The following is a 20747-nucleotide window of genomic DNA, read 5'->3' as shown; positions in this document are numbered from 1 at the left end:
TTCCTTTGCCTGGATCAACATGTATTTTCTAAACTGTGTTCCTTGATAGTACTTATGTGATTATCTCACTTTTCTATACAACAGCAGCAATTCTGTGTCAGAGATTTTCACATTTAATTCACATTTAATTCTTATTTCCTTTCCTGTGTGGCATGGCTGGATCACACACACACACACCCCCCTTTTCTTTTGAGCATACTCACTATGGTATCAGCCTTTGAATCACAGAATAGTTTGGGTTGGAAGGAAACTTCAGGATCAAGTAATTCCAGCCCCCCTGCTGTGGGCAGGGACATCTTCTGCTGGACCAGGTTGCTCGAAGTCTCATCCGAACTGGCCTTGAATGTTTGCAGAGAAGACTCTCTCTGCTTCTCCTTCTTCTCCTTCCCAGGTATTGTATAAACTGCACTGCAGAAATGGTCAGGAATTAGATAACTCTTGGGAAGTTTGAAGTGATCTGAGTGGTGTCTGTTCTCACTTATGTTCTGGTGATGTGCCTGGTACCCTTATTAAAGCCTAGACTCAAAAGGACAGGTTTCAGCCAGTGCTGGGGTAAACATCCCACCTTGTTTCCAGCATACCCCCCAGAACACAGGAGATGGTGTTCACACCATGGGTGCAGCCTAATTTATGTTTCCTCCGTGCTCCAGCCACTTGTCTGGCACCTCACTGGTGCACTTTCTGTGACAGATCTCTCTGTGGAACATCAAAGAGGGCAGCTGTGTCCCGGGACAACCAGAGGTGGTGGTCTGGGTGCCTGGAGGACAGAAGAGGGTGCTGGAGGAAAGGCTTCCATGCTAGCCAAGAGACAGCCAGTCAGGAAAGCATAGAGCAGCTCATTCACCAAGACTTGGTTCAGGTCAGGAGGTTAGAACTAACAAACCATGCACAATGCGGTATAAACAGCCCTGTTATGGCCTGAACGAGGGCTTCTGTTTCAGCTGTTTTACCTGGGATCTCACCAGCGTGTCCTGACTGCTGGGGTAAGAGTTCACACTGACCTGTGGGCGCAGCCTGGAGCACGGGACATGGACGTGGGAGAGGCTGGGGACTGATGACCCCCACCTCCACAGGACAGTGCCATGCTCGGCAGGCCCTCTGAGCTCCTACCTGCAATTACTCCCAACTGGACAAGGTGGTTGGGTGAGGGCTGCACACACTGGGCATCAGAGGCAAATGGTGACAGTGCAGAGACATCGAGCTAGAGGGAGCCAAGTGCAACTCCCACTAGGAAGAGGGAAAACAGGTAGTAACTCTGGCTTCTCCCTCCTCCTGGGGCTGCCTCAGCGCTAGTAAAGTGACATCCCACCCAGGATGTGCCATGGTCACAGGAGCCACGTTCTCTCCTGAACAGAGTACAGGGAGGCAAAGCCCACAGGGCACCACACAAGCCACGGCTCTGCAGTTGTTCCTACAACCTGTAAAATTTCAGGACCGCTGATCTACAGCCAGGATTTGTCACCGTGCTGGAGGGCAGGAGTTTCCTTCTCTTCCATCTTAGCTATTCCACTTGTGTCTCCGCATAACATTTCCCAGGGTTGCTTCAGGATGTAGTGAGGCACTTGAGTCCGGGCTCAGTTTCCTTAAATCAGATCTCGTGCTGACATGGTTCCGTGTGCTGCATCCAGACCCACTTGTCCTGACTTGTAATTCCTCAGCTCAGATTTCACTGAAGGATGAGGACGTTGAGCACCTCACCAAGTGCACCATTGCACCTCAAAGACTTGGCTCCTGCCTGTGGAGTACTTGGTTCAGCTTCCTCCTCATCAGCTGTTTGCCTTGGGGAGGGGGTGGAGCGCTGCGCTTCTCGGTGATGAACAACAAGTTGAAGCCAGGCAGAAAAACCTGTGATAAATGAGTGTGGAAAGTGTTAATGGGGCCACATGTCCCGAGTTTATTGGATTAGGGAAGTCAAACTAATTTTAAAATTACACCTGGAGAGTGGGGAAACCAGATCCCGTTATCCATTTGTCTGGCAGAAGAGAAAAGTCTTAATGGCTGTCATCTCAGCGCATTAGGAAAGCACTGCCCGAGCTGCTGCTGACAGGATGCTTTCCCGGGGGTTATTAATTATGCTGCATTATTAGCTAACCTCGGTAGGAGAGCACATCTCGCACCTTAACTAAAGTGCAACGATCATTTAGCTAATAAGTATGAGTCAGTCTTTTACATTTTCTTAATGATTAGCAACTTGGTAAAACTGTTACACCGAGAGATAAAAATAATGATTCAACCAGCTGCGTCTCCAAGAACAAGTCTGGGCTGGACCTCGTGTGCTGCAAGGACAGATAAAGTGTACAGTGCTAATTACCAGCCTGGTGTGACAAGACAGAGGTAAACATGTCTGCAGATTCAGCCAGCTGCTCTGCCTGCATCATCACACACGGTACAAGCGCCTAGCAGACCACAGAGTCACACAGACTCACAGAACGGCAGGGCTTGGAAGGGACCTCTGAGGAGGTTCACCAAAGCAAGAGCACCTAAAGCAGATTACATAGGAAGACATTGAGGCAGGCCTTGACAATCTCCAGAGATGAAGATTCCACCACCTCTCTGGGCAGCTCTGGCACCCTCGAGGGAAGGAAGTTCCTCCTCATGCATAGATGGAACTTCCTCTGTTCAACTTTATGACCATCATTTTTTTTTGTTCTGTGACTGGGGACCACTGAGAAGAGTCTGGCCCCATCTTCCTGATACCTACCCACCCCTCTAGACGTTTGGAAGCATTAGTAAGATCCCCCTCAGCCTCCTCTTCTCCAAGCTAAACAGACCCACCTCTCCCATCTATCCTATGACAGATATTCCAGTCCCCTGATGGTCTTAGTGGCCCTTTGCTGGACCCTCTCCAATAGTTCTTTGTTGTTCTTGGGCTGGGGTGTTCAGAATTCTCATGAGGACATGGATTGCTGCAGCCTTCAGCAGCACTCTGCACCTCCTGTCCCAGGCTTCAGCGCCCCCCCAACCCCCCCCCCCCCCCCCCCCCCCCCCCCCCGCCCCAGCAACCAGGAGCAGAAGTGATTTGAAGCCTCCTGCAATGAGCACCTGCGGGGGAATACTGAAATAAATGAAGGGAGAATAGCAAACTTCATGAAAGCACATTGTCCACTTGTGGCTGAAAAAGGTCAGAGAGGGTCCATGAGTGAGACTGACTTCCCTTCCAGGCAGCTGCAAGCTCAGCACAGAGTGAGTGCAGGGTGAGTCCTGCTGGCAGCAGACTGCGAAAAGAATGAATGAATTCTTGGCATGTGAGGCTTGGTAGCTCAGAGAGATCTGCTTCAAACTTCCTGGGCTTACTGCAGCTCAGCCAAGGGCTTCTTAGGGGTGTGGGACGAAGCGAGGAGAGAAAGACTGATTAAACACACAGGTTTTCACAGAGTCATTCTACTCAAGTGCCTCTGGATCCCCAGGCGGATGTCCCGGGCAGCTGAAGGAGGTGGCTGTGGGCAGTGCTGACGCTTGGGCTTTGCGGAGCTGGTGTGTGCTGCGCTGCGGTGGCTGGACCAAGCGCTCTGATCGTTCACCTGGCATCACACGGGACAGCAATGGCTGGCTGCGCACTCTTGCTGAATAAACGACACCCTGGCTACTGAGTTGCCGACAGTGCCCCTGGGGCATTAGCACGAAGCTTAGCAGAAGTTTAGTGAAGCAGTTCCCGGCACCTGTCTCATGTTAAGCCATCTGTAAGGCCGTTGTGTGCCCATAGCCCAAGCTGTTCTGCGGGTGCAGACTGGCCTGATCACAGCGACTGTGCAGAGACATCCAGGACCCTAGTGCCAACTCTCTGCCTGCCACCCTGCCTCTGCTGGCCCATCCTTCCATTCCTGGACTCAGCCTGGCTCTGCCTCAGAACAAGTCCAGATCTTCCTGAGTGCTCCTCCTGCCTGTGGTATCTAAAGGTTCCTCAGCACCACGTTTAAGCTTCACCAGTGTCTGTGGAATCAGAGGCGGGCAGTGGGGACAGCTGGCACAACTCCAGCCAACAGTCTCACCTCTGAACCATCCATTTCAAAGGCACTTATCACTTATGAGGCAAATACGCCCTGACAGGGAAGTACCTTCCACCTGGAATTGGACATATGTCTGAGAAATGCAGAGGGAAAAAAGAACAGCACAACCCAACACATGCTGTAGATGTTGTGCTTTGTCACTTTTATGTAACAGACATAGATAACATTGCTGAAAGCAAGAATCCGTCTCTTCCCCCCTACCTAATGTTTTTTTATGTTCAGACAATCCATTACAGTATTTAACTAACTGCTGGGGAACTTCTGAGCCAGCTAACCTCACCTGGGGAAACTCGCTGGCAACACTCTGACAGTTTGACACAGAGCTTTGCTGCTCCTTTCCCTGCAGTCTGGCCCCTGGTTCCATACACCTTGCATACTGTGTGCCAGTCCCAGGTCCCTCCCTGCTCTAGAACATGACAGCACTGACCCAGTTCTCCTCTGGTTAAATCCCAGCAGTCACTCCAGGAAAGCCTTTGGTGCAATCTTGCTGCTTCAGTATATATATGGGGACCAAACACTTGTCCCAGTGGAACTCGTGGCTACACCTCCAGTCACTTGGAAGGGATCAGAGTTTGCTTTAGAGTTTTAATACCAAGAGAGTAAAGTCTACAAAGGAAACAAGTCCAGGCACATGGAAAGGAACAACAACGACCCAACAGCAGCAGCCTGTGACCCTTCTTGGCCTGTGTATTCTCATGCTTTTCGTTGTGTTTCATCCTCTGGTTACATTATGGTCACTGTTTCCCTGGCAGACATGATGAGCTCACAGAGACCTAGCAATGCTGGGCTTTCATCTCTAAATAAATAATGGGCTTCTATCCTGAGCAAGTTGGTAGAAAGTAGCCTGCCATCACAACCAGGAACATAGAAATAGTAAAAATCAAGCAGGGTTTTACAATTATTTCAACACATCTCCCCCCTCAAAAAAAAAAAAAAAAAAGACAAATCTTTGCAGATTGATTTTGTCACATAAAAGTACATCATAAAGAGGCAGAATGAGCACAAACAAGGCTATGGGAACAAGACAGCCTCCTGCTTGCAGCATCAGGCCTCCTGGTCCAGGTCAGGCTTCCTGATCTTGGCTGAAACACCTGTGAGTGGTGCAAAGTGGGAGTTGGATGAGAGGGGCATCTTCCAGTTAACCCAGGTCCCCTTTGGGTGGGTTGTCATGAATTGCTATGGTATGGAGAGCCCAGGCCTCAGCTGAAGCTAGAGCTTGTGAGTCTGAGCACTGTACAAAAAGAAGGCTGGGGAAGGAGCAGACTTGGTGATGGTCACACCATGGGATTTGAGTCTCCTGTCCTGGGGGCCAGGAATGCTCAGGCCCATTGTGTGGTCAGTGATGTGCCGTGTCTTGTGCTGCAGCAGGGATAAGGGAGGGAGGAGATAAATAGTCTGGCTATTCACCAGACAAAACAAAACAAAAGAGGAAAAAATGCACATCAGCCCAGTCACAGTTTTTGAGGTTCTCTTAAAAATGTTGTGAGTTGAGAAGTCCTTATGAGATTGGACAGCATTTCCATAATGCATGCCTAGCAAAGCAAGCGAGACACGTCCCAACTGATTCAGGTGGGATCCACCTTCTCCCTCTGCAAAGGCAAGAGTAAGGAGCAGTTTGCCCAGTCTGTTTTCCTTCCTTTCCTTCCTTGGGTGATCACTGCCATGCTGCTGGCACAGCTGTGCTAGCAGCTGGTTTCTCGAGTGTCAGATCACTCAGGAGAGGGAAGAAGTAAGCATGGGGAAGAAAGGTGAAAACATGAGGCTACAGCACCAGCTAGTCCCTCTTTCCATCATTCCAGCTGAGTGACGACTCTGCTGTGCCAGTTAGGTAAGGTGATTGTGCCATCAGGCTCCTGCAGTGGGCCACGGAAACACAGGCATAACGCATTTCTGCCATCCTTTCCCTGGCTCTTCCCACAGCCCACTTGTGCCGAGTATTTCAGAGCAAACCACCAGGTTAGCACCTGTGGCTCAGGTGTGAGTTGCAGCAGCCAGAAGGCATCTGATGGATGCGTCCTCCTGGTCTGCCAGCTGAATGTTTTAGTGAAATGAGACTTTTGTCCAACGTTCTTGTGGCTCAGCCTCTCCTTCCTGGGTGAGTGGTGATGTCTATGCCTGCTCGCTGTGCCGCAGGTCTTCCAGCTCAGTCATGGTTTTGGCTGGGAGCTTCTTGCGGCGGAACACAGCTGCAATCTCCTCAAAGGACTTCCCTTTTGTCTCCGGGACTTTGAAGTATGCAAAGAGGAAGAAGACCAGAAGCAGAGCTGCGAAGATCGCGAAGACATATGGCCCACACAGATCCTGCAGTGGGAGAAGTGACAACAGGGGACATCAGCACTGCAGGGGTAACTTCTCTTTCCAGGTCTGGAGCCCTCAGTGTAGGAAGGACATGGACCTGATGGAGCAGGTCCAGAGGAGGGCCACGAAAATGACCAGGGGATGGAGCATCTCTGCTACAAGAACAGGTTGAGGGAGCTGGGGTTGTTTAGCTTGGAGAAAAGGAGGCTGCAGGGAGACCTAATAGCAGTCTTCCAGTGCCTGAAGAGGGCTACAAGAAGGATGGAGAGAAACTGTTTGCAAAGGCCTGCACTGACAAGATGAGGGCAACGGCTTCAAACTAGAGAAGAGCAGATTTAGACTGGATGTTAGGAACAGGTTCTCTACTATGAGGTTAGTGAAACACTGGAACAGGTTGTCCAGGGAGGTGGTTGGGGCCTCACCCCTGGAGGTATTCAAAGTGAGGCTCAAAAGAGCTCTGGGAAGCCTGTTCTAGTTGCTGGCTGTGGGTGGGCTTGGGCTGAATGACCTTTGGAGGTCACTTCCAACCCAGACCCTTCTCTGATTCTGTGGTTCCTTCCTCAGGTGTCTGAGGTGCCCCGGCGGAGGCGCACGAGGCACACGCGCGTCCCAGTGGGCTGCCGTTTGGTGTCAGAGGAGCTGCTTACCGCTATGTACTGGAAGCACATTCCCACGATGAAGTTGCAGGCCCAGTTGCAGAAGCCAGCGACGGCGATGGCGGCAGGGCGCGGGCCTTGGCTGAACAGCTCGGCCACGATAAACCAGGGGATGGGCCCCGGCCCCACTTCAAAGAAGATGACGAAGAGGAAGATGGCGACCATGCTGACGTAGCTCATCCAGGCAAACTGGCTCTGCAAGAGGGTGCGCTCACTGTTACAGTCCCAGCTCTCGTTAATGATCATTATTACTTTAATTAGGCATCTTTTCAGAGGTTTCTTTCTGTTCAGGCAGATGGGGACTGGACAGGAATAGTTAAAGCTCCAAACCCTCTTGCTTGGTGTTGGCTGGGTGTGTGGTGCCAGCATTGCCTCGTGCAGAGGGGCTTGGGAGCTCACAGCTATCAGCTCAGCTGTAACTTTGAGCCCTCTCCTTGCCTGCAGCATGGCCAAGAAGAGGCAAAATGGTGCTGCTGTTAATGACCAAAGTGTCCAGTGAAGGATGCCCCTCCCTTAATTGGTTTTACATCTTGTCAAGGGTTTGCACCAGTGGTTTGAGCTGAGTTTGATGGGGTCCGGCTACAGACCGTTTACAAAGGCATGTAGTGGTAGATTCAGATTGGATGTTAGGAATGAGTTCTTCATCATGATGGTAGTGGAATACTGGAACAGGTTGCCCAGGGAGGTGGTTGAGACCCCATCCGTGGAGATGTTCAAGGTGAGGCTCAAGAGGGCTCTGGGCAACCTGCTCTAGTTGAGGATGCCCCTGCTGACTGCAGAAGGGGTTGGACTGGATGATCTGTGGAGGTCCCTTCCAGCCCAGAGCATTCTGTGATTCTACATCCTCTGCCTGTTTTGCCCCACGTCTCACAGCCTGCCCCCTCTCCTGGGTGTCAGGAGGAACAATTGGTCCTTTTTTTTTTTTTCAGTGACACATGCTAGTCAGGTATCCATGTACCAGGCCAGGGGGATGCAAGTTGAGGGTTTAGGGCTCATGGAGGCATATCCTGGGTTTTCTTAGCAGGCATAGGATTAGGCCATGAGAACAGCACAGTTGCTAAGGAGCTGAGTTTGTTGGTGGGCTTAGGGTGGGGGTGACACGTGTCCTTTCTAGCAGCTCTGGGGTATCTCCGGGGCCATAAGGGCACAGTGTCTTCAGGCACTGCTGTAAACAGAGATGGCTCCAGCTATGGCCACTTTGAACTGTCTCTCAAAATAAATGTTTTTTTGAACTTCTTAGAGATTAAAATGCAGAACATTCACTGTAAAAGGCGGTTTGCAAGTCATGGAGTAAAGATGGAGAGAAATCCTTACCAGAAGCACAAGTCCAACCGTCATGGCCACGGCACTTATCAGCATCCCCATCAAGCCAGCCATGAACAGGGATCGCCTGCCTGCCTTCTCCACCAGAAAGACCTGTGGAAATACATGCAGCAGCTCAGTCTCCAACACTGCTGCTCTCAGGAGCTTCAATCAGGTGCATTAGCAGTGAGCAACCTGCTACTTCTAACACAACTCACTCCTGCTTTTCTGGCTCTTGTGGTTTCCAAGTGTGAGAAGCTCTGCCAGCAGATGCTGGGGAGGCAGACCGAGCAGCCACCCTGCCAAGGGTCATATACTCAGGGCTCATGTACTGCCAGGCATTCCCACTGCTCCTGTGAATGCATTGCTGACCATGGACATTTTCCTCTCTCTGTTTTTGTTTTTCAGTAGGAATAAACTTAGCAGGTTTGCAGTAGTTTGGAAGCAGCCTTCAAAATGTATCAGGATTCACATCACATCACAGGTCACTGCACCTTACCTGTCCTAGGACAGGGACAGTTGTGAAGCACCTGGAATCAGGATTGTTCTTCCAGGTTTGCTTCTCTGGCAGCCATGAGGTCTAGCTTGTTCTTTCTCCACTCCTTTTGGTGGACTCCAGTCATCTCACCCAACTTTCAACATCTTTCTGTGCCAGTCACTGTACCCAGTGGGGAGAAGTAGGTAACTCCTGAGGACAGCACATCCAGTCTGCCCTCAGATACTGTGCACTAACTTTGGAGGCAGCCTGCTCCTCCCCTCTCTGCTTGAAGGGACACTCTTGGCTATAGGAACAGCTTTTGCTGTCACTGCAGCAAGGGATTTATGCTTCCAAGAGACCATCTCTTGCTGGAGGCAGTTCATGCTGCCAACTCAGGCAGTTGCTTGCACAGGGCAGGCCTCTGTGCTCCCTTCTCCCCTTGCCAAGGTCCATCTGCCTGCCAGTGCTGCTGCCTTTTGATCAAAGTCTGTCATTTATTGACAAAAGTAGGTAATTTTTAAGTGCTTATGGCCAAAATAAGCAAAGGGCAAATGGCCCAGGCTGCAAGCAGCACAGCTCCAGGGTGGAGATGAAACTGCAGGAGACTCCAAGCCTTAGAAAGACCTGTTCCAGCTGCATGCCTCCGTGCCTCTTTTGACAGTAAACCTCCTGTATTCTCCTCTGTATGGGACCTGTGATGGACTTCCTTAGCAGCAGGTTCACCCCAAGGCCTCCTGGAAAAAGATCTCCTGGAGCTGTGTATTTCTACCCTGCAGCTAGTCCTTAAACCCCTCTAGAGATGTGATGGGAATGCACTTGGCATTTCCTGATCTTCTGTTAATGACACATTAAAACAACAACTGCCTGCTGATAGGACTTGGGTTCATGCTCTCAGGAGAGAGGCAAAGGAAGAGAACCTGCCTTTTACTGCTGCTGAGCCCTGCACTGGTACTATGAGGAGAGCTGCTGGGACGCTTTTATTAGTGTGGAACAGCCTTTGGCTGTCACTGGTGCAGGTGCTATATGCATACAGAAGGGCTGAAGCTCCTCTCCTATGGAGACAGACTGAGAGAGTTGGGGCTGCTCAGTCTGGAGAAGAGAAGGCTCCAAGGACATCTTACTGTGGCCTTACAGTGTCTGAAGGGGGCCTACGGGAAAGCTGCTGAGGGACTGTTTAGGATGTCAGGTAGTGATAGGCCTGGAGGGAATGGATCCAAACTAGAAGTAGGTAGATTCAGATTGGATGTTAGGAAGAAGTTCTTCACTGTGAGAGTGGTGAGATGCTGAAACAGATTGCCCAGAGAGGTGGTGGAAGGACCCTGGGGAAAAGGACCCAAGGAAAGACACTGGAGGTCTTTAAGGTCAGGCTGGATGAGGCTCTGAGCAACCTGATCTGTTGTGAGGTGTCCTTGCCTATGGCAGAGGGATTGGAACTTGAGATCCCTTCCAGCCTTGACAATTCTGCGATGCTATGATTCTGTGATACAGAAAGATAACAGCTAAGAGGGAAATTGTGAGCTGCTGCCTTCCCCATCACAAGCCCAACCCCCTGCCTGCTTCACCTGCAGAATTGGAGTCTCAAAAGGCAACTTGTATTTGATGGGGGGAGAAAAGCTGAGCTCCCAAAGCTGCTGCAGCTGTCACTCGTGAGACATCCAGCAGTGCTGTGTCTCAAGGCTTGGGGTTTCTTTTTAAACAAGACTTGGCCAGGGAATGATTTTTCCTGTAAGGTGCACAGGGGACAGCCCTGCAAAACTGCAAATCCCAGCCACAACTGCAGCATAAAATCGTGTTTCCAACCCACGTTGTAGCTTATGTGTTCTTAGAGTAGAGGTATTTACTCACAGAGATAACAGTGAAGACTGTGTTCACCACTCCAACGCCAATGGTTGCGTAAACTGGTTGGTCGACCCCAGCTCTCTCGAAAATGCTTGTGGAGTAGTAAAAGATCTATCAAAATACATTAGGATGAAGGATTAGGCAACAGGGCTGGGGAAACTTTTTGTTCTCTTGAGGGAAGAGTTGTGCTTGCTTGGCTGAGGTGTGAAGTAATTTAATTGTGATTAGTTTTTCCACTTTTAATGGCTTGTTATAATAATTACAGCTGAAACTGTCAGAGGAGCCTGAGGGAGTTCAACATTCCCATTGAAATTCTCCTCCTGAGCTGCTGTATTTGCACGTTTAAAGCTGCTTTCTGCAGTGCAGTCCCATGTTCAATCTTGGGAGCCAGATCACCAGCACTGGGGCACTGGAGAGAGCCACATCACCAGCACTGGAGCACTGGAGACAGCCAGACAGCCAGATCACCAGCACTGGGGCACTGAAGAGAGCCACATCACCAGCACTGGGGCACTGGAGACAAATACCTTTTAAAATGACTCTCACTACATTGGAATGACTCAGTTTTCTGCCTTTCTCCAAGAATAAGGTGATTCCCAGCTGGTGGAAGACAAGGGCAGGAGGCAGGTGGGTGGCTGACCCTGTGGCTGGTGTATGGGACTGGAAATGGCCTCAAACCAAGGCAGCTCAGCTCTGTGGGGTGTTCAGCCCCAGCTCAGCCCCTTGAGACTTGGTACCCCTGCATGCTGTTACGCTGCTTGATGTGGAAATGCTCTTAGAGTTTTGAAAGCTTGTGAGATAGAGCCTCAGCCTTTGTAAAGTTGCCACCAGAATTCAAAGATGTGAGTCTTAGCTGGGTTTGAGAAGGAGGCTCCATGCTTTTAGGCATAGAATGGTGATTTCTGCTATCCCAGGAGATGCTGCAAAACCTGTTTAGCTAAAAATAGCTGGAAGACAGTGACTGTGTGGTTCCTAGGGTGAGCAGGTGGTCATTAGTGAGCACACTGCTGATGAACTCAGGTATGAGTAGGATCACAGGGGAGCTCAGCATTGCTCTGCCTTGTCACCTGGTTTCATGCTGAACTCCCTCACACCCACCTGTCCTCCTGTCCTCCCACAGCCTGGCTTGACAGTGAGGCCTGTCAGTGCTGGTGATGGTCACCACAAAACCTACTGAAGCCACAGAGAAGGTTTTTCTTCACCCCAGCATGGCTTGTGCAGAGCCAGCACTACCTTTCCTTGCTCAGCGTGAATTTCTACAGGGCAGTGTTTTGGGGAGACTCACCGCGTTGATTCCTGAGAACTGCTGAGATATCTGCACCATCAGGGCCACGATGACAGCCTGCCTGTACTTTGAAGAGGTGAAGAGCTGCTTTATGGAGACTTTCTTCTCACTGGCAGCTTCCTGCTTTTCCTTTTCCATCTCAGCAATCTCTTTCATTGGGTCGCAGTTTCCTCTGAGCCTTTTCAAACCTTAAGCAAAGAAGACCGATGTTTTATTTTCAGTGGTAGATAAGGGGTGGAGTAAGGACAAGAATCCCTCTAGCTGAAAGGCAGGAGAAGCCAACCACATGGACAGGAGCATCCTCTTGGTCTGAGGAATCCTGTGGCACACCAAGTCCCCACAATGTGTCTGCTTGGCAAGGAGCAGCAGCATATTAGATCTGTGAAAGCTCTGAGAAGCCACACTCGAGCTCTACCCTTCTGTAAATGTGTCTCATGCAAATATGTCTAAATGGTTTCTGGTCCAAAGGTAATTTATATTTCAGCACCTCAGAGCTTCTTAGTTTCAGCTGTGTCCTATGATTGACTGCTCCTACTGCTTGCATGCATGGCTGGAACCACGCTGGAAGATGCATAAGTGGTTGCAGTAACCACTGTGGATTTGCTGTGTAGTTGCAAACAGCAGTGAGACGTCAGCTGTTCCCCAGAAGATGTCATTTTTACACCTGGTTGAAATCCCTTCCAGCTGAATGAGGTTTTTAGGGGTGGCATCTGCTAGATGTGAGCTCTGTAATGGAAAGGAGTGACGTGCTGAGGCTCACACCACCCACAGCAACACAGAAGCCAGTGTGCCTCAGTCAGTCACTGTATGCAAGTGTCCAAAATCCCACCTGCAAATGTGCTGTGTGGAATGGAGCAGCTATAGCCAGCTAGGGTGTGAGCCTCCAGCCAGGCTTTCCCTTCTGTCTTTAACACCGTGTACAGTGTAAAAGCAACTCCAGAGGAGCCCAAAATGTGTGTGTCTTACTTTTTTTTGCTTCCTCCACCTTCCCCAGTTTGATGTAAAGGTATCGAGGGCTCTCAGGGCACAGGAGGAGCAGGAAGAACTGCAGGAGGGCAGCCACACCAGACAGACCCAGGAGTAGGGGCCACATCTCATCGTTGCCCAGAAGAAAATCTAGTCCAAGGACCTGGAATAATTGAAGTATGTGTGAATGGGTCATTTTGGACCCTGGGAAAAAGAAAGGAGCTGACCAGGATAGCATTTTGAAGTGACAGCCTGGAGGAAAACCAGAAGCAAACACCAATTCCCAGTCCTAACAAATTGATTTCTGTAGTTAGGATGCACACTTAGAAAGATGCAGTGAGCAGGTGGTGTAGAATGTCAGGAGCAAGACTTTGGCTTGCAGGTGCTGTGGAACAGCCCTCTGCAAAGCAATTTTTTCTTGCATTCCCACAGCCTGTGAGGCCAGCAGGACCTTTGTTATGGTGCTTCCCCCCCACCATGGTCTATCCATAATCTTTGGCTAAATCAACTGATGAATTTTGTGGTTAAGCTTTTCTGGACATGTTGGTTCTTGGAACATTTACGTGCCAGCCTCTCAGGCAGCTGGGCCTCCTGCCAGGGTAGGCAGTGCTGACAGGAACCTTGAGCTCCCTGCTCATCTGATGAAGCCATTTTTGAGCATCTGAATATCAGGCATCTTATGTTAGGATTCAGCCTCACTCCGAGGAGATGTTTACAAAAGCTCGGCAGGGGAGGGGACAAATTGTTTGCAGAAGGACTTTTCAATTTAATGAGAAGTCATCTTTGTAAGACACCTCTGCCTCAAGGTGGGAGTTTAAGCTCATCAGAGAGGATGGCTTTGGACTCCTCTTCAGTTTTGGGGTGGCATGGGGAGTGACGCCGCAGCGTATCACTGAGGTATCTCTGAACTGCTCGGTCTGGAGTCGTGCACTTTCCTCCTTACCTGGCTGATGAGGATGCCTGTGACGATAGCAAGCTGGTGCAACGTCCCCAGCGCTCCTCGAAGGGCCGTGGGAGACACCTCACTGACGTACATGGGCACGAGTCCCGAGGAGAGCCCTGCACCAAGCACAGGCAGGTCTCACTTCTTCTAGATCACATCTTGGCAGCCAGCAGAAATTGCTTCCCAAATGGGAAAGGAGGATGGAGCCCCTGCGCTGCATCACACATCCCACTGAGCCCCTTGTGCCCGGCTGGGAGCCGCTTGCAACTCTGCAAAGGTGCTGAGATATCCCTGGGTGTAGAGCCCTAATCTGGGAAGCCTTTACTCTTGAACACACACACACACACACACACACACTTCCAAGCATGGAGCAGAGATCATCCTCTGGGAGAAGTTATTACAGAGCAAAGAGCTTTCTTAAAACTTGCCTTGAACCTTCGGAGCAGAGCACTGTGCTTGTGTACCAGTAAGAGCGATAATGAGCTGTTCTTCTAAGATAATTATCACCTAATTCCACGTTGCTTGCCCACTATCTTATCCTCATGCTGTACAGTGCTCCTCTACTATCTGCTTGATAGCACTGCTGTCTTGGGAACCTGTTACACAGCTTGGCTAATGACACAGTGTTCCAACAGCCACCAGAGTCAGAGCCTTAGAGAGGAAGGACTCACTCGTTTCTAAGATACATAAAATAAACTGATTTCATGGTAGAGACAACCCAAATGCTTCTAGGGATGATCCTGGATCAAGAATCACAGAATTACAGAACAGTAGAGGTTGGAAGGGACCTGCAGAGATCATCCAGTCCAACCTCCCTGCCAAAGCAGGTCACCTAGGATAGTCCACACAGGAATGCATCCAGGGACGGTTTGAAAGTCTCCAGAGAAGGAGACTCCACAATCTCTCTGGGCAGCCTATTCCAGGGCTCTGTCACCCTCACTGTAAGGAAGTTTCTCCTCATGTTGAGGTGAAACTTTCTCTGTTCATGTTTGTATCCATTATTCCTTCTCTTATTACTGCAAACCAACAAAAAGAGCTGGCCCCATCCACTAGACACCTGCCCTCCAGGTATTTAGAGACACTGATCAGATCCCCTCTCAGTCTTCCCTCCTTCAGGCTAATCAGCCCCAGGGCTCTCAGTCTCTCTTTGTAGGGGAGATACTCAAGTTCTCCTGTCATCCTTATCACTACCTGATGGACTCTCAGATCCCTGCCTCTCTTGAACTGGGAAGTCCAAAACTGGACACAATACTCCAGGTGTGGTCTCACTAAGGCAGAGCAGAAGGACAGATATAAGGAGAAGAGGGAAACCTCCACCTGTAAAACCCCTACTGAACTAAAAAATAATGATCCAAAAACTATATGAAACACTAAGCTGCAGCCCTGGAGCACCCAGAACTGCCCACGGGGCTGGTTTGCAGTGCCTGACCCTGCCTGGACTTACCACAGTACAGCCCTGTGACTGCTCTCCCGGCGATGATGAGTATGTGAGACGGCCCAAATTTCGACAGCCCCATGAGGAGGTTCCCAGCAATGGAGAGGACGTTCACCACCAGCATGGCTTTCACCCTGCAAAGGCAGCAGCAGCAGAGCTCATCCTGACACCTCTCTCAGCCAAAGCATACACTCAGAGCTATTAAGTGACTTAATCAGCACTACAGGGGAAAAAAATGAATGAGCATAGGCACCAAAAACTATGGGAGAGAGGTGCAATCAGAGCAGCTCAAAGGGGATCACACATCCTGTGCAAACACCATGCCTCTCCCGCTTGGAATGGAAAGAAAAGGGGGGGGGGGATTTGGAAGTTCATCGAGGCTGCTTGTCAGCTGCTTGTCTGAAGTGGTATAAGTTGCAATAGAGCCTCTGGTGTACAGTTGAGGGTTTTAGTAAGCCAGCTCTCTGTGACGGCTGGAGTGGTGGGTTGGAGATTTGAGGGTTGGGGTTTGGGTTTTCATGACATTAGGGAAAGTGACCCACGTTGTATTTCTGCAGGGAGGGGAGGGCTCGAGGGGAATGAAACCAAGCAAAAGGGCTTGGGCTGGGGCGTGCCAGTGGCAGCACAGGAGGTCCTCTCACCTGCCCAGCCGGTCGCCGATCCAGCCCACGGTGAAGGAGGAGACCATGCCCCCGATGGCAAAGACGGAGACGGAGAGGGACCAGTACATGGTGAGGACGTGCGAGGAGGCAGCAAGGTCCTCAGCGCCGTCATCCGGGGGTGCGGGGGTGCCTTCGGTGGCCACCCAGGGCCCCACGTCAGGGACGGGGCTGGCACTGACCTCCTCAGAGGTGTTTGGGGCATATGTGTCCAGGGGGCTGATGCCCAGCACACGTGCATAGTGGGCTTCAATCACCTGTGATGGGCAGAGAGGAAAACTGCCATCGGCCCCCATTTATAACCATCCCCCAGCCTCCCTTTTGGCTGTTCTTTCTGCCCCAGGATAAACTTCACATCATAGGCTCTGCAGGGGTGAGATTTGCTCTCCAGAACTCAGACCTCCAGCAGGCAGTGACAAGAAGAGCAGGCACAAAGCATCCCCCATGTCTGACACCACCTCCTGGGCGTGGGGTGAGCACAGTGCCTGAATTTGGCACCTGTGGCAAGGTGCAGTCTCTCGGTCTGGGCACAGGGACTGTGCTGGGGTCCGCACCAGGGCATGCAGAGCCCTGCTTCTTTTGCTGAGGGGCGCCAGTGGGGGGTCCCTGCTGCTTTCTCCTACGCTGCCGCTGCCTTAGCACGGGGGATTTGTACTGTGAGAGACAGCACCTGGGGAAAGGACAGAGCCCTTCAGAGCCCTTCTGCAAGGGACAAACCAGCCTTGGCCGCCCTGAAGTCCTTGTCCCTTGCTTTGGCTCCGGGGGACTCTGCTTACCTTCTGGGGGGCATTAATGACTCCCAGACTGTAGCCATACTGGAAGAAGCCCAACACTGCAGTGAAGACGGAGAGGATCAGCGTTCCCGTGAGGTGCTGAGGGAGGAAGCAGAGAACAGTCTCATCCTGCTGTTCTAGCTCTGCCCAAACCTGGGGGGCTGCACCCTAGCCCCATCATCTACCCAGGGATGCTGCTGCAGCAGCTCAGGTGCTTTAGCTGGCTCCAAAGGATAAGTCTCTGGGGACAGTTAGGATCAGGCTCCCAGGGCAGAGCACCATTGTCCCACCAAGAGCAATCTGTGCTGGGGGTGTCCCTGCTGCACTGCCCATCCTCACCCCAGTACTCCTGGGGAGCAGGAGCTCTGCCTGGCACAGCAGCAGCATTCACTGCCCCAGACCCAGCCCACAGCAGGCGCAGAACAGGTAGGCAAAAGATGACCAAAATGATGTTTTACAGCATTGCTGTTTCAAGTATTAATTCCTCCCACCACAGTTAAAGTCATCCGATGAGGTGACAGTGCTCTTAGAAGTGAAAAACAGTCCCTTGCCCCCTTTGCCTCTGTGCTCAGTGTGCAGACATCAAAGAGCAGGTAATTAGGGGAAGGGATTTTTTTTCCTTGTTGTTTTTGGTCTTGGCACTCAGTAAATGCCACTGCCGAGTGCTGAGCTCCTGCAGAAATCCTAGTGCAAAAATACCACCTAGCCATGGTTACCTTCTCTGCTTGCATTTTGTTTCTCTTGTCCATCTTGCAGCTTCTCCACTGTCCTCCCAGGAGCGGTCACTGTCCTGGGGCTGTGGAGGGAGGCGGGAGCTTGGGCAGGGAAGAAGAGAGAGCAGGGCTGGGATGGAGGCAGCAAAACTGGCTGGTGCTCCAAGAGATGGGATTATATCAACTCTGGAGTTAATGAGAAACCAAATCCTCCCACACGCTGTTTGACCACAGCTTGGCTTAGGGCAGCCACCAGTCCAATCCCTGTATTTGGGGGGACAAATCAAATGATGAGAGACCTGCAAAGACACAGAGGGGATCTAAGAGATTCAATGATCAGGCTGAAAGGCTATTTTGGGGCTGCCCCTCAGTTGACCAATCTGCAGTGTGAAGGCTATTTTGGGGCTGCCCCTCAGTTGACCAATCTGCAGTGTGACATGCTAGGGAAGGTGCTACAGCCTGGTTCGAGGTGTTCAGCACCTTTCTTAGCTTCTCTGAAGGGCTCTTCTGCTCCGTGACAGCCCTCCTGCCAAATGAGCAAGAAGAAACCTTTCCAGCAGAGGTAGCAAAGAAGCTAGAAGAACGACTGAGAGTGTTTTGTTAGACAGCACTCGGCACCTGCTTTGAAGTGCATTTGTGTGTGTCTGTAACACACTGAGGCAAACACAGGTAAATAGAGATGCAGGCAGGACTCTCTCTCTATGTCCATGCACATACTGAGCTGCATGCACACAGCCCTCTCAACACCTAGCTGTAATGCCAGGGCACACCACAGACTTGGTGGTCTGAAAGATCTTCTCCAGCCAAAGTGATTCTGTGATTCTCTGCATCCTGAGCAGTCAGAGGAGATGGCTGAGAGCACACTTGGAGATACAGCACAGTCAGGTTACCCAGAAGATGACAGTAATGTCTGGTTCTGCTTTGGAGCCTGCAGTGGTGTGACCACTGAGCAGCATCACCGGCACAGTGCTGCGCTGTCAGTGCTGATGCTGGCGAATATTGGCAGCGCTCTCAGACACCACTGATGCTGCCAAATGTCACAGCCCTTTGGCTGGGCTTGCTTGCGACTCACGAACTTTGCACACCAGCAGGAGCTGGTCTTGCTCGGCTTCTGTTGTCCTTGATTTCGTCAGCGAGAGGAGAGAGGGGGCCAGAGTCAATGGTGGCACCCACAGCTGGCATGCCAAAGTCTGAATCAGCTTAGAGGGTGATTAACGCTTATTAATGCCTTTCCCTTCCAGATAAGCCTCTGATGGGTCATCAGCCAAGTTGGATGATGCTCTCAGTCAGCCAGGCTTCGCGTGGGCACAGAATGTACTTTCTACAGAGGAAGAGACCAAAAAAACAAGTGAGTGTAAGACCACTAATCTTTGCACTGGCCTCCTCCAGAGGAGTAAAACTTTAACTGGAGGAGAAAAGTTCAGTGCATTACTGCAAGCGCTGGTTCCAGCCCCAGCACCTGCATTCCGCCCCGGGGCTGGCAGAGCTGTGAGCTGGGGAGGCCTCCGGGCTGAGCTTTTTGAAGTTTCCCCCAGTGTTTGTCCTTCCAGGTGAGCTCTTTGCCCACCGTGCTTGTTTGCTCGCCCTGTGTGGATACGCAGGCATTTACGAGGCTGCTGCGGTGGTTGAATGCCTTCACGGCAGGGTCAGACGCTTAACAGCCTGCTGGTGCTGCAGCCGCACCGCAGAGCACAGTCCTGACCCAGCGTCGCAGGCTGAGGTGCAGAGCCGCAGAGTGCTTTGGGGTGAAAGGCAGCTTTAAGGGCACCAAGTCCAACCCCCCCTGCAGTGAGCAGGGACATCTTTGACTAGATCGGGCTGCTCAGAGCCCCAGACAGCCTGACCTGTTTCCAGGGATGGGGCATCTGCCACCTCTCTGGGCAACCTGGGCCAGTGTTTTACCACCCTCAGTGTAAAAAATGTCTTCTTTATGCTAAATCTCTGCTTCTAGTTTCAAACCATCACCTCTTCTCCTATCAGTAGGCCCTCCTAAGAAGCCTGTCCCCGTCTTTCTTGTAGGCCCCCTTTGCATCCTGCAAGGCTGCAGTAAGGTCTCCCTGGAGGCTTCACTTCTCCAGGCTGAACAAGCCCAACTTTCCCAGCCTTCCAGCCCTCTGCCTCGTTTTGTGGACCCACCTTGGATCCACCCTGACAGCTCCGTGTTCCTTCTTATGTTGTGGGCTCCAGAACTGGGCACAGTACTCCAGGTGGGGTCTTGCCAAAGCAGAGCAGCAGAATCACTTGCCTTGATCTGGTGGCCACATTGGTTCAGATGCAGCCCAGGCTATGGGCTGTGACCATTGGAAACACTGGGCCAGGAGCCAAGTCCCCTCTGGAATCCCCATCCTGTCCCAAGTTCCCAGCTGATGGAGTATGCTTCTTTTCCCAGCCTGATGGAGACAATGTGAGGGGGCAAAAGCCATCTCAAGCCATTATATCCTTCCTGATCCTGCTTACAAAGCAGAACCTTCCCTAATCCTGCTTCCCAGGGACAGCTGGGGCAGTGGTGGGGAGGCAACTTCCATGGAAACCTTGGATGTCAAAGGTTGGAAGCTCCACAGTCACCACTCTCCCTTGGCCAGGTCTGCTGGCAAAAGACAGGAAGGTATCCTGGAGCTCTCCCATCCCTTCCCAGCCTCTCTTACCCTCCCTGCCAGGCTCAATGTTTTGAGCCAGTGCCAGGGCTGCCTTGCTTCTTGTGCGTAGCCCTCAGCTGACGCCAGAGCTTTGCCCCCGGGCAGCTTGAGCACATGTGTAGCTTTCAGGGGCATGAACAGAGTCAAGCTCTTGTGTTTTACTGAATGGAGCTCTGGCTACAGATGTGCTGGTTAGCAGAGGCCAGCTCAAGGCTGGTCTGGAGGCTCAGGGATGGGAAAGGTCAGTGTGTAGATCTGCCTTCAGCTGCAGCCACTTCCCAAAAGGGCTGTTGGAGCATCACATCTTGACTTTAGCTTGGAAAAATGAAGCACATCATTCCCGTGTGCTAGAGCACCGGGCCTGACCTCACTAGGGTGGGTATCAGCCCTTCAGATCTCTTGCACATGTGGCAGGTGCCTGTGGGAGCACAGAGTGCAGGCTGCAGGTACCAGCACACTGCTCTCAGGAACAGCACTGATTCATCCCACAGTTGCTGAGCCTCACCAGCCAGCAGCTAAATGATTTGACCAAGGGCACAGAGATCAGAGGTAGCATCTTCCCTGCAGAGCCAGCCCTGCCATCATTGCTGCTGGGACCGCAGGTTTGCCAGCCTGAGGCTTGTCAGTACTTTCTCTTCTCCCTGTTCAGATGACCACTGGATGTGCCTGAGAATGATAGGAGCATGTGTGCTGCATGTGGCTCCATGGGCCTTTCAGCACCCCGTTTCCAGCAGCCTGGCCATCCTGTGTGCAGTAG

At 51.4% G+C, this 20747-nt stretch overlaps 1 protein-coding gene across 1 annotated transcript; it reads right to left on the bottom strand.

The window, feature by feature from the left end:
• Positions 1-4578: 4578 nt before the first annotated feature.
• SLC2A2 (solute carrier family 2 member 2) lies at positions 4579-17478 on the bottom strand. The gene is made up of 11 exons (XM_064164730.1): positions 17358-17478; positions 16645-16740; positions 15851-16125; positions 15219-15343; positions 13775-13890; positions 12832-12994; positions 11866-12053; positions 10587-10691; positions 8276-8377; positions 6953-7156; positions 4579-6308 (listed from the first exon to the last, which is right to left on the bottom strand). Exons 1-11 carry the CDS (start codon positions 17388-17390, stop codon positions 6117-6119), a joined length of 1599 nt encoding a protein of 532 aa, XP_064020800.1. The 5' UTR covers positions 17391-17478; the 3' UTR covers positions 4579-6116.
• Between the last annotated feature and the right edge of the window lie 3269 nt (positions 17479-20747).

This window comes from Pogoniulus pusillus, chromosome 26 (assembly GCF_015220805.1).
Source record: "Pogoniulus pusillus isolate bPogPus1 chromosome 26, bPogPus1.pri, whole genome shotgun sequence".
NCBI lineage: Eukaryota > Metazoa > Chordata > Aves > Piciformes > Lybiidae > Pogoniulus > Pogoniulus pusillus.
This window is presented reverse-complemented; position numbering and strand designations above follow the sequence as displayed.

Excerpts from the sequence above, each read along its gene's own strand:
- SLC2A2 (XM_064164730.1), bottom strand. The coding sequence starts at position 17,390 with ATGGACAAGAGAAACAAAATGCAAGCAGAGAAG. Across the intron at positions 7,157-8,275 it reads CGGTTGGACTTGTGCTTCTG|AGCCAGTTTGCCTGGATGAG; the intron begins GTAAGGATTTCT and ends ACCCTCTTGCAG. Across the intron at positions 6,309-6,952 it reads TGTGCTTCCAGTACATAGCG|GATCTGTGTGGGCCATATGT; the intron begins GTAAGCAGCTCC and ends CTCCCACTGCAG.